This window comes from Carassius auratus, chromosome 13 (assembly GCF_003368295.1).
Source record: "Carassius auratus strain Wakin chromosome 13, ASM336829v1, whole genome shotgun sequence".
NCBI lineage: Eukaryota > Metazoa > Chordata > Actinopteri > Cypriniformes > Cyprinidae > Carassius > Carassius auratus.
The window spans coordinates 8,882,838-8,896,598 of NC_039255.1; the positions used below are offsets into that span (position 1 = coordinate 8,882,838).

General features: G+C 36.9%; 1 protein-coding gene across 1 annotated transcript in view; it reads left to right on the forward strand.

Annotated features, from left to right (window-relative positions):
- Positions 1-1,913: 1,913 nt before the first annotated feature.
- Positions 1,914-13,761, forward strand: part of LOC113112537 (zinc finger, CCHC domain containing 24) — a 32,429-nt gene continuing 20,581 nt past the window's right edge. Inside the window, exons 1-2 of the mRNA XM_026278201.1 lie at positions 1,914-2,444; positions 4,824-5,024. Coding sequence (XP_026133986.1) covers positions 2,208-2,444; positions 4,824-5,024 — 438 coding nt within the window. The 5' untranslated portion in view covers positions 1,914-2,207. The remainder of the gene's footprint in view (positions 2,445-4,823; positions 5,025-13,761) is intronic.

Here is a 13,761-nt window from a genome sequence, read left to right on the forward strand (position 1 = left end):
GGCAGAGAAGCTTTTTGAGAAAAGCTTGACCATGGTGGGGACCCGACACCATAACAATCTACATGAGCCACCTCCATGTTAAGAGCACTACATGCCTCTGAGTTTGGTTTTTGTGGCAAAGTATTCATGGTAAGCTATGTGCCAAATTATTTTGTTGAGTACAATGCATACCAGTAATGTGCCGTAATATTGCCGTTGTAAACTCCAACTCCATTTTCAATGCTCAGCAGCACACTCGCTTCATGGTAGGTGGTCATGACACCCAATGGTTGTTCATAAAAGAGTTGGTGAAAGAGCTTGTAGTGTCTCAGATTCAACGGTGCAGAGAAGAAAGCCCTGGATTATCCGTGAACATCCTTGAGGCCATAGACAGATGTGGGATGTGCACATCATTGTTAGCTGTCAATTCTGAGCTGCAAGAAAAGAGCTGTCAGAAAAGAATCAGAAAATTATGTTATTACTGTCCATCTGGAAGAGACAGAAAAGTGAGCAACTCTGTAGTGAATGTAGTCGCCCTGTGTCTGCAAAGATCAGTCACATGGTGGTGATTTGCTACCAGGGCATGCCTTAAGACCCACACAGAAACAGCTTCAATATTTCTATTTTATTGATAATGACAAGTTCGATTTCTAAATTTTAAATTAGTTAATTGAAGCAGCACTGTTTTATCATATTAGATACCTAGGAATGTTCTGCTACAGTGCTACTCTCATATTAATATTAAAGCGTCTTTGGTGTTTCCATGTTTTCTACAATACAGTGACACTATATGACACAATGACACTATATAGACATGGTCCATGTAACTAGTTAAAAGTGCTTATTTCTCTGGATTTAAACATTCCTCAACATTTTTGTGATAATGTAAGGCTACCCAAGTCCACAAAATATATAAGACCATTCTTCTGGTTTATGGATATTTAAAAAAAAAAAATCGTACATATTGTGCCTTTAATCTTTGATTCATTATCTTTTTTTGTACAATGTTAATTGGTCATCCATGTGGTTAGATATGATGTTGAATTGATCCTTTTTGTACATTAAACTTAATTGAACATTAAAATTTAGTTATTTACTAAACATGTATACATTTATAGGAATGCTATGCATCTAACTGAATCCCAGGAACATTCTTGGGGGTAATGTTACCTGTTCTGTTTAGATCAGGTGAATGAAGTTCTGAAAAGTGTCTTCAGAAAGGCAAGTGAGGATATTAACAACACCACAAGGTGAAGTACAAATCAGTTGGCCATTGTAGGGAAAGATACCTAAGGTGAGATAATAAGTTGTTCTGTTGTTTGCTGTGTGAGAATCTTTTGAAACCCACCTGGTCCAGCAAAATGCAGCCCTTATGTTCTGGTAGTAATATTCTATTATTTTCTTCACAACTTCTAATACTAATACTTGATGTGATCGGTCTTTTTCATGTGTTTTTAACCAACATCTGTTTGTGGGCCATCACTTAAGAGTCTCACCCCTCTTGTTAAATAAACAACCCCATTTGCTGCATCAGACTATTGCTAAGGTGTTTAGTTTCACATATCCCGTTCAGTAACCTCTTCCATATTAACTGGTGTCAGTTAAATTGTTTTGTAGAGGAGATTTTCTAAAGTGCTTTAATGGGTTTCTTTATGGGAGTAAATACGACAAAATTTTAATGCTTATAAAGTAGATTCGTTAAAACTGCTCTGTTGGAACCGTACATTTAGATGACGTCTCGTTTAAATAATTTTAGTCTTTATGAAACCACAAACTAAGCTTTTTTTTTTTTTTTTTTTTTTAAATAGTTGTGTTTTTTAAATATGTTTATATGAATGTTCTGTTGAAATTAGCTTTATAAAAGAGCATATGTTAAACAGCGCGTGTTGATTGGCCATGTGAGACAATGACGCGCACAGACGCTACATGAATATTCAATGATTTCCTTGCTGTTACAGTGCAAATAAAGCGAGATAACGGGCCGTGGACAGCGGGCTAAAACTTTTTATTTCTGACATATTAGAGCAATGACTTTTGTGTAATTACGAACCTGGGACACGGATCCCAGCGAAGGAATTGGGGTCTGTGCTGGAAGAAGAGAGAGAAGCTCTGATTTTTTTTTTTTTTTTTTTGGGTGTGGAAAACCGGACGGCGCATTCACAGTAGATTCTGAACAAGTTTGCCTTTTCCAGAAGTAACATTGGAAGAGTAAAAGTTACAGTAACAATATGAGCTTGCTGTCTGCTATAGACACCAGTACCTCAGTGTACCAGCCTGCACAGCTTCTCAACTGGGTTTACCTTTCTTTACAAGACACGCATCAAACGAGCGCCTTCGATGCCTTCCGACCCGAGCCCAACTCTTCCCATCCGGACCTGAACTACAGCAAATCTCCTGCCAATGACCTGAGCTCCTCTCTCAACTCCAACTATCTCAACAACTTCTTTCAGCTGCAGAGGAATGAGGTACATCGTTTTCTGGTTTCCTACAGTGTATATCTTATCTATATATTTTAAATAAGTTTACGGAGATAACGGTCCCTGCCACTGGAATAAGATTTATTATGTAAAGCGCAGTTGACTAATGCATGTCTAATGTAGCGCGTCTAGTCTTGGCTACATTTGCACAATACACAAATGCTTTAGCGACTTTCATAATCTTTTAATCTCTGGAAACTTGAAACAATACATTTTTTTTTTCATTTCTATTGTTTAACAATATTAAATCTTATTTATTTATTTAATTGCAATACTATGCGAATAATTTATAGTTTCAATGATCATTAAATGGTGCCAGTGTGCAGCTTTGCACACTCAATTTATTGTTATTTTGCAACAGCACGTGTACAGCCAAATGAGGCTTAATTTCAGCATGTAGAGGTCCAGTAAATCAGAATTCTAGGTTTGATGATTGCTTGCTGATCTCTGCAGGCCTAAATGTGTGCTGCCATGACTGAGGATAATCAAAGATGATTCTGATTTATGAGGTTGTTTATGTTGCTGAAGACATGAGACTTAATCTATATTATTTTTTATAAGGTAAAGAAAGTAAATTGTAAATATAATTAATGATCCTCTCTGAATAACTAGATTTGATTGTATTATTAAAAAGGATACAATGCCAGTTTATGAGAAGAAAATATTTAAGGAACATTTGTAAATTAGTATGTTTGTTTTATCAGTGTTTAAATGTATAATTCATAAGTTATTTCAAGATTCAATTGAGATTAATGTAGGCCAACTTTTGGGAGCTGCTTATATTGCTGTGTTTATACTGTGGCTACTGGAAATTGTGACATGAAACAAGGATAAGAAGAAAAGAATATGGTTTTCGTCTATCATTAAAATTAGGAATGCTCATCAGATTAAATATTACAGTTATGACACTCGGTATGGTAAAGGAGCAAACATGGAACTGAAAGTCTTTTGAATGTTTTTTGTATTATTCAGTTTTATTTTTTAAATGAGAGGAATTACTTCCAGAAGCTTGAACATATGAGTGCATTTTCTTTTTAGTGATGTAATGACTGCGATGTGGCGGAGACAGAGGTAAAGTTTTGATGTTCAGTGGAAAGTGGAGTGTAAAGTGTTAACTGGTGTTGTGTGTGTTAGTGGTGAATGGGAGAGGTTAGAGTGACCCCCTGACTGGCTCTCCAGCTGTGTGAAGGGGTGAGGAGGAGAGATGTCGTCCGCTGGTGTAAATGTGTGTGAGAGCCGTATCCCTCTGGAGACACATAGCTAAATTCCTTTCTGACAGCTACATTCAGTATTGCGGTCACATTATTGCACAAAAATAATTGTATGAATCCATTCAGACATATCTGCTTATCATCTTAATTTCTGTATTTCCATGATGTTTAAAAATTGACATTTAAAACACATCTGTATGGTTTGTTATTTTTTGGTTTACACAAAACTCCATACATTTCCATTGCCTTCACACACACTGCTTGTTGAGACTACACTGTCTGTTGTTCATATCTGAAAATACAGTGTAGCTGCAGGCTTAGTTTCTCATGACAACTTTTTATAGGCAGATTATTTTTTGAAAACAAACACGTCTAAAGATATCTAATTGCATGTAACTCATAATCTTTGTCAGACACACTCTGAGGTTTGTGTGTTTCTCATGGATTCCTCTCACAAAGAATGAACATCAGCTGGATTTGACCAGCCTGGATGGAAAATGAACATCACATGTACAGCTATAAAAGAAAGATCTTAAAAAGCTTGTTTAATGCATTCAGAGATTACCTAACTGATGAATACAAATTCGTCTGAGAGATATGTGCAGAAACTGTTTATTGTCCTGGCTTGCTGAGAACTAGATGACAGTTATCTGGACTTGCCAAGTGTAAAGTTTCAGGACTGTCGAACATGAGACTTCAACAATAACATAACCTTCCAAACCAGAACCAGAGGAAGACATCACTCAAGCAACATCTTCCCATTCAAACTGTTTCTAGAGTTTGTTTGATTATCTACTGTACTCTCTGTTGTAAAATGGCAATCTGATTTGCAAATCTTTGACTCATGTACTTAAGACTGGCTTTATTGGATTATGTCGCCCCAATTTATTAATTTATCCTGAATTAGGAATCTCTCTTTTTTAAATTATTATTATTTTTTTTTAGATCATATGGCTAAAAGAGTTCTACATAACTGAGGACATAGTTTTTGCCTATATATTTAATCATAAAAAAAACATTGCCTATAAACAGTATTTAAGAGCACCGTATTATGACATGTTAAAATTAAATTGCTTCTTTTTTTTTTGTTTAGTTTTTTTTTACATATTGGGATAAACCAATTTTTGGATTATGTATGTCCTGTTATGTTTTGCAGGCCCTGAATAATGGTTTATACAAAAGTGTGTCCCCGTACGGCTCTCTTAACAACATAGTGGACGGGCTGACCTCTCTAACGGACCACTTCTCCGACCTCTCCCTGTCCTCTGAGCCACGCAAGCCCAGCAAGAGACCGCCACCAAACTACCTGTGCCATCTCTGCTTCAACAAGGGACACTATATCAAAGACTGCCCGCAGGTAAGCAGCCAGCGATCTCTGCACACACTGGGGAGATAGAAAGAGAGACATGTTGCTTCATTGACCAGCTTTCCCAACAGGCATCTCTCTGTCTTTTTAGTCATGGGTATTAAATTAATTTGGAGTCTTACTGTGCTGAGTGTTGAGGGGTAACGCAAGGCCACTGAGCAATCTTAAAAAAAAATAATAATAAATCATCCTGTTTTTATGTCAGTAACATCAGTCCATAATAATAAAAACATTATCATCAGGGATATCACACATAAAATGTGTTCAGCAGGAAAAGAGGCACACAGTCATTTTCACAAATTGTCTCTTAGCTACATGTGTTTTGTAGGTGATATTAGCCGTTGTTGTTCTAGCAAATTTAACTAAAAGTTTCATAAAGCTGTGGTTTTGTTTAGATTCATGACAAAATGTTAACAAGGCATCACATTTAAACAAATGTTCAAGTTTATGTGGTATGAATGGACTCCAGTGAGATAAGAAATACTGCAGAAGTCAGAGATGCTGGAGTGAGAATGTTGTGCCCTCGATATAAACAGATGGCAAGTTTCTGATTTAAATTCGCTTAAATGCACTGTTTTACTAGAAAAACCATAGGAAATCATGAGAAACCACTCCTTGACCTTTAATTGTCTTGTTTCAGCTATTGCAACAACATTCTCAGAGCAATGCTTACCCTCAGGACAAGGGAAAAAATAACATGAATTTAAACAGGAATGGGCAGATTTAATGTAGAGTACTGTTTTTTTTCCAGATTTTTTCCTTGTCTTATCTTTGGCTTTTTTCATCCCAATACTAATTTAATTAATAGAAATAGTGTTAACCTTGCAAAAGTTCCAGAAACAAAGATAAAATACAAGTGTTTGTGAAGGAGCCAGTGTCATCTTTAATTTTAGTGTTTAAGCTTTTAGTGTTTTATAGTCTTTGGACATAGAGACAGGGTGAGGTTCTTGTTCAGGCCCAGACTCAAGTCAGAGCTGCATGGAATGGTAATGCAGACCAGATGTGGGATTAAAGTGGCAAACCTCCCTTTATGAAAGATGATGAGGGTTCCCTGCAGACTGCTAAAAGTCCTATCATGATAAAATATCTCCACCTCTTTGTGCACGGCTCAGGTAATTTATAGACTTTCCTTTGACGTTGTCAACATGGTGTACTGAAATGCACTGATGTTTGTTATTATAAGGGTTTTTGCTGTCACAGATGGGTGATGGAAAATATTGCTCATGTGCCAGTAGGCCTTGAACTGTAGTTGTATCAGTGTTATGATGTAATCGTGGATTGATTTACAAAAACATAGCAGTCATGGTCATATTACGTTAACTGTGGTGTTATAGTTATTGCCATTAAGATATTGAGCCATTTTCAAAAGCAGGGCTTTTTTAAACTTTAGATGCTAAGGGCCCCCAAATATTAAAAATCCTTTATAAAAAGGAAAAAAATTATAAAGACCCATTTATACTGTGTGTGAAAAAATATGATATTACAAAGGTGTTGGCTACAAATATATATATGAAGCCAAATTTTATTTACCTTTTTTTGTCAACTGTTAGAGTAATATTAGATGTGTAAACCTGAAAAAAAAAAAATTTCAGTTCATTTCAACTGTACTGATATTGTGTGGTTCAAAATAAAAATGGTTCTAGAGCAGATTTACAGTTAATTCTGACAATGCTAAAAATACATAATAAAAATGTAAAAAAAAAAAAAAATCCACTTGCACTTTGAAAGTCTGAAAACCCCTGGTCTATAGGAATCTACACAATGGGTTTCACTAAGCTGGAATCACCCTCTCATGTTAAACAACTTAAAAGAGCAAATGCTGAGTTTTATTATGACAAAACACTACAGGCTATAATACTAGTCTGAGACCAGTCAGTAAATCATTGTCAGAACTGTCCTGTTTTAAATTTCAGTTGATTGTGTGAATGCCAGTGGAAACACAAGAAAAGTCCTGTCCCCCAAAAGTGTCCATACCTACTCAGTTCAACACTGCTGCAATTTACCTCCCCCTGGGGTCTCACTTTCTGAGATTTACTTTCCATTTGTCATATGGTGCATCCATGTAGTTTCTCCTCCGGACGCAGCATTTCGCCCTTGATTCCTGCCAGAAACGACAATTGAAAATGATGAATGTGGTCTGATCTTGTCTCAGAGGAAATGAATTCCAGGGTAAGCTGGTCCCCAATAAGGGTTTGTCCTGTCCACTACATACTCCCTGCCAACACAAACACTGAGGATTTGACTTCACAGGGCACAGCGGGACCTGTGATCTAAAGCCAGTGCTGAGAATCACATTGTCATGCCTTCTACCAGCGCACCATCTAGGTCTCCATTCGTTTCCCCACCAGACGAGGTGCAATGGGCCAAGCTTCCCAGTCAGGACGGGGCAGAGTTTCAAAACACAGCCATCCCGAGGACTGAAGCTGGTTGTGGTGGGGGTGTCTTGGCCAGACAGGAATTGGGGAATGTCATGGCTTGGTTGGAGTAGAGCGTGGGGGCAGGAAGTGTGGTGGTTATGTCTTCTGGTGTGCGTGGTTCAGACTCACATGTGTCACCTCGGGAAGTGGTTCTGGCCCTAGCGGAGCTCCACAGGGAGCACTAGTTTAGAAAAGAACACCATTGAGCAGGCAGCTGTTTGACCAGCTCTGCTCTGCCCAAGGGCAGCTAGTGAGAGTTATGTAAAGAAGCTTGACAAAACAGGGGAACAGTTTTGCCTTGTCATTCGTTACCCATAATTCCTGAGTCCTCAAAAAGCCATGACTTTGTCCTTCTTGTTTATATTATGCCAGTTTAATATTAGTCAATGAGGCTCAATCTACCCCTTAAACAGAGATGCTGTGGGATTTCCTCATGGAAAATGTGTGCGCTGGAATGTGGCTTGTAGAACTGTAAGAGCCCTGGAGGTAAGCTCAGCTTGTGAGTCACGTCCTCTGCAATGCATCCCTATTGCCAATGCCCTTTTTTTGTGTCACAGTCTAATAGTGACACTAGATGTCATTCTGACTCCCACCCTCACCCGATCAATGTGAGTCTTGTCAGGAAATCGCTGAAACATGGTACAGGGTGCATAAAAGAATGTCTTTTGTTGTACTAAGAAATTACTACAGGGCCACAATCGTGTTTCTGTCTCCTATTTACATTTCCCCTGCTTGCTGTGTATTAGTAACACTGTGCTACAAATGGGATGTTGGATGTTTTTATTGCTCAAACTAGAAACTTTTAATCATGCATCTTTACTATTCAGTTTATTGGGTTTTAGAGGTGTGCTTTTTTACTGTTTTGTAATTTTACTATTTGTAAAATACTTTTTGTAATTTGTGTAATATTTTTTTTAATTAATCATGTAATTTGCATTTTGTGATGCAGGTTTCATTCAAGTATCTTTTATTTTCTCAATGTAACACAAAGTGTTTTGGGCCACTTCAATAGTCTGCAGGCGTCCCACATCATCATCAGTATGAGTGAAATCTACCCTAGCACTTTAGCACAGTTTGACAACGTCATTACTACCAAAGCAAAGACCTTTGTGAACGTTCATGTTTTATTTCACCAAGCAGTTTATCCACCATTGGTCAGAGCGATAAGGCTTTCATGATTTGTTGTTGTCATTATGTAAGATACAGAAATTGTAAACATTAGCCTGGGGTTGTGTAATTTTGTTTGACAAGAAACCTTTGTTTGAGACAAACTTCCATTACAATTGCTCCTGTCTGTGAAAAAAAAAAAAAAACTCTCTGATGTAAGAGGCATTCACTGAGCTCTTAGTAGACAGTCACCTTCTCCTCAGTCTCTTGCTGAGATAATTACATAAATATGGCTCTAATAGGGAGCCAAAGTGACAATGCATTTCTTGCTTCTTGATAGAAAACAAAAAATAGCTGTAACTGCATACATAAGCAAGTCCATTTTCAGTCAGAAACTATGTCAGGCTCGAGTAATGAGGTGTGAATATGCATTGTTAAAATGCTATATAGTGCGTAGTTTGTCATTTGACAGTGCGTAGTTTGTCATATATAGTAATATATATTGCGTAGTTTGTCATTTGACAGTTGCTATGAGTGCTAGAAAACATTTAATAACTGTATCAAAAGCCACATACAATCAGTGACATGGTCAGATTCTCTGCGGATTCAAGTGTGCCTTTTGTTGTACACTATATATTATCATTATCTGTTTTTGTGACATTTAATCAGGATTTATTGAAATCTTGAAAGAATTATGAACTGGGTTAGAATTGATTCCTTTCGGCACCAAAACATGCTGTCAAGCATTTCTGGTGATGTTTTATGATGATCTGCTTCGGAAATATTTCTCTTTTATGTTCAGACTTTTCAGTTTTGAAATCCAGCTTAAACTGAAAGTCAGTTTTTCAGATTTACAACATAAAACATTTTTACAGTTTTAGTTTTGGATTTAGTGTAATTTTATGAAAAAAATTCTCGGTAACACTTTAGAATAGGGAACTCTTATTCACCATTAACTATAACTTTTCTCCCATTAAAATCCTAATTTGCTGCTTATTAATAGTTAGTAAGGTAGTTTTTTTAAGTTTAGGTATTGGGTGGGATTAGGGATGTAGAATAAGGTAATGTAGAATAAGGCCTTAATATGTGCTTAATTAGTACAAATAAATGGCTAATATTCTAGTAATATGCATGCTAATAAGCAAATAGTTAAGAGACCCTCTTTACTGTATCAGACGGATCATATACAGTATTGTTCTACTAAAAAGAAATAATAGTTTGTAGTGTAGTTGTATTCCATTGACAGAGTTTTCTGGCATTATTACAGAGAATCTCAGCTCTGAAGTTGTTTTACAGAGATTGATGTTATTATATGCAATTGCACTCAGTAAATTAATCTGAGTGTGATGTTGCTTCATAAATCTGTTTGTATTCATGTTTGTCCAGACCAGCTGCTCAGTGTTTCTCACAGCCTGTCAATCTGCTGTCCTGGGAAACAATCAGTTTGATGTTGTAATGTAGATTTAGTGTAAACATTTATCGTCCAAAAAATGTGTTGTTGTTTTTATTTAAGTATAGCATAATTATGTACAATAATAAAAGTCTTTTGAACTATAATGATTAATCTAATTTGGTACTGAGTATTAATAAAGTTACTTTAAAGTCAATAGTCAAAAGGTATGAATTAATAGGTTTTTAGACACTTTTATTCAAATAGGATTCATTAAATCGATCAATAGTGTAAAGACATGTATAATAGCAAAAGATTTATATTTCAAATAAATGTTATTTGATTAAACTTTCATCAAAATTTTAAAGGGGGGGTGAAATGCTATTTCATGCATACTGAGTTTTTTACACTGTTAAAGAGTTGGATTCCCATGCTAAACATGGACAAAGTTTCAAAAATTAAGTTGTACGTTTGAAGGAGTATTTCTATTCCAAAAATACTCCTTCCGGTTTATCACAAGTTTCGGAAAGTTTTTTTTCGAGTATGGCTCTGTGTGACGTTAGATGGAGCGGAATTTCCTTATAAGAGCACTTCTGCCGGAAGAGCGCGCGCTCCAGTATAGCAGAGCACTGAGAGCACAGACATTCACTGATCAGAGCGAGAGCGTCGCGAAATGTCACAAAAGGAGTGTGTTTTTGGTTGCCAGGGCAAGACAACCCTGCACAGATTACCAAAAGAGAAACAGCATTAAGGGACCAGTGGATGGAGTTTATTTTTACAGAGCATCAACGGAGTTGTGCAAGTGTTTGTGTTTGTTCCCTGCATTTCGAAGATGCTTGTTTTACAAACAAGGCCCAGTTTGACGACGGATTTGCATATCATTTATTTCTTAAGGATGATGCAATCCCAACGAAAAAGGGTCACGATTGTGTGTTGGAACCGCAGGCAGTGAGTAAAACTGCTTAAAATATCTCTGCCTCCTTGTTAGTGCGTCCGCCTCCCATCGGAGACCCGGGTTCGAGCCCCGCTCGGAGCGAGTCGTTGCTGCTGCTGCTCTCGTTCAGTTTCAGCCTCGGGATCTGATTCTGGATCATAAATAAACGGCTGAATCTGACTGTTAGCCATGGTTTGTTTTGGATGATGGTTTTTCCCTCACGGTAATGTCACAGCTTCCAAACACTCTCAACTCAAAAGCCTACTGGCGCTCGTGATTCTTTAGCTCCGCCCACACGTCACACCTCCAGCCGGTCGTGTTTTTCCGGGGACAATCGGTACAGACTATCTTTCTCTTATGAATATAATAAAACTAAAGACTTTTTGGAGTTATGAAGGATGCAGTACTACTCTGTAGGTACTCAAGATTAACAGGATATTGAGTGAAAACGAGCATTTCACCCCCCCTTTAATCATGGTTACCACAATGAAATTAAGCATTATTGTCATAAATGTTTCTTTAGCACCAAATCAGCATATTAGAATGATTTTTGAATGATTAAGTGACACTGAAGACTTTTCAAAGACATAAAAAATTCTTACCAACCCAAAACTTTTGTTATAGTAATGTACATATACAACAGTAATGTATATTTATAAATTATAAATGTAAGTGCATTTGTAAGAAGTGCAACAGACAGCGACTGGGTGTAGAACAGAGTGCCTCTGTATTTAGATACATCTTAATAAAGCGTCATTTTTGCTGATGGTGTGAAACAGTCAGCTGATGAAGGACAGCACTAGGGAGAGCACACTTAACAAACTTCCTCAAAACGGAAATCAAAGTTAAAAGAATATGAAAAGCAGGTTTCCTGCCAGCTGCTTTGTGTTCTGTACAGAGAATAGCACTCTTCCTCTGACTTTTGCTGATACAACTGTGAATGCGCCTCCCTCTTTTTGGCCTGTAGATGTCCCTTTGCATGAGACCTCAATATCAACAACCAGAGAGTAATGATAACATCTCTCCAAGTGAGAGTTGTGATCTGTTGTCATATTTAGAGATAAGAAGACCACAAATGTGGCTGGTGTCCTGTTTCAGAGTTGTTTCAGTGTATTTTTTTAAAGCGTGCTCAGTAAAGCATGCTCTCCTCAAAGAGATTAGTGAGGACAAATTATAGGCAACAATGCTATTCTCAGTTTTAAAAAGACCCTCAAAACAACCACAGAGATTCCTGCTTTGTGCAGACAGGGTATACTGCTTGGATAAAGTGACAAAAATGCACAGCCTTTTACAGATGTGGACCAGAGTTTTGAATATAATTATTCAATAAATCCATTATAATTATATTTTCATTAACTTTTATTTGTCAAGAATCCTTCATAAAGATTTCAATCATTTCTCAGTGAGAGGTTGTGGTCGTGTCTGGTCTTATGAGAACAAACGTTAACGAAAGAAAAATAATATAAGAAGGTAATGTTAAGAAAGAAAAAAAAAAGCAAGAATAAAAGCTTTTTTATTGTTTTTTTTTATTGTTATTAGTATATTATTCAATCTACTTGTAAAAAATAAATAAATAATTATAACAATAAAACAATAAGCTTTTTTTCTTGCTGAGACCAACCTGATTTCTTAAAAGCAAGTTCATAGTTCATTAAAAAAAATTTGTCCACACAATGAAAGTCAATGGTAACAAAACATGTAAGCACTTAAGATTTCTCCATTGGTTAGTCACAGGAAGTCACCTTTTGAATTATTGTTCAAAGTCGCTTACTTTTAAACCCTAGACAAAGCCACCGTGAACCTGCACAAGGTCATTGTTATTGTTGATGTTACAAGATTAGTTCCTTTAATTACATTGTACCAGCCTAATAACTTTAGTGGAATGACCATTTATTTGTTCTCATCTAACATGGAAACACATCCAGCCCAGCTTAGAAGAACCAATAATATACAAGCATGAGTTCATCTAATATCATATAAACAGATAACCCGGACAGATCCATCCCTCTCACAAAAGTCACTAGATTCCAAACTGAATGCCATCTCTCATATTTTGACCTCAGGATATGAAAGTGCTGATGCAGAGAGTCTGTTCAAAATGAATATTACTGAGGCCTAACTGGAAGCGTTCATACTGAGGGCCAGGGCACACGAGCACAGTAAGATGGTGTCAGAGCAACAACACAGCAAGCTTTGTGTTCAGGTCTGAATTGGGATCGTCAGGGAGGGCCTAGTGCTGGGAATGGCTGATGTTAATTAAGGGTCCCATTGTTTGTCTATAGGATCCCCAGACGTAGGGGTCAGGAAGTCAGCTCATATTGTTCACCCAGTAGGATGCTGACCACAGCACAAGTGGGGACCACAGATCTTTTTTCCTTTTTAATCACAGAACAGGCAATCTCCTGTTGGACTTATCTTCTATTAGCAATAGAGTCTGTTATTATGGAGGACAAGGGAAGACAGTCAGCTGTGTTTTTGGAGGTAGTCTATAACATGGCAGGATATCATTCTGCAGGCTGACGAACCATTGGGGAGACTCTGAGGTAGGACTCAAGCCAGGTATCTAAAAGCTATCTCAAGAGCTAAATAATCATCACTTTAAGCTGTTGTTTTTTATTAAAGTGCTTGCAAGACCACCATTTTCTTTTTTCTTTCTTCTTTACAACACATTTTTACATTGTTTATTTCTGTAGATAAAATCTGTCTCTTGTAAGGATTTACTAAGTGAATTATTACATTCAATGTTAAAATATCACATTGACTTACATTAGAATGTTCATCATTATTTGTAATCATAATGATGGTGATGATGTCATTGCAATGTTTGCATTCTGAAATGGGATTGGTCTTCTTTTCTCAATTTCTTTCTGACAGGACACT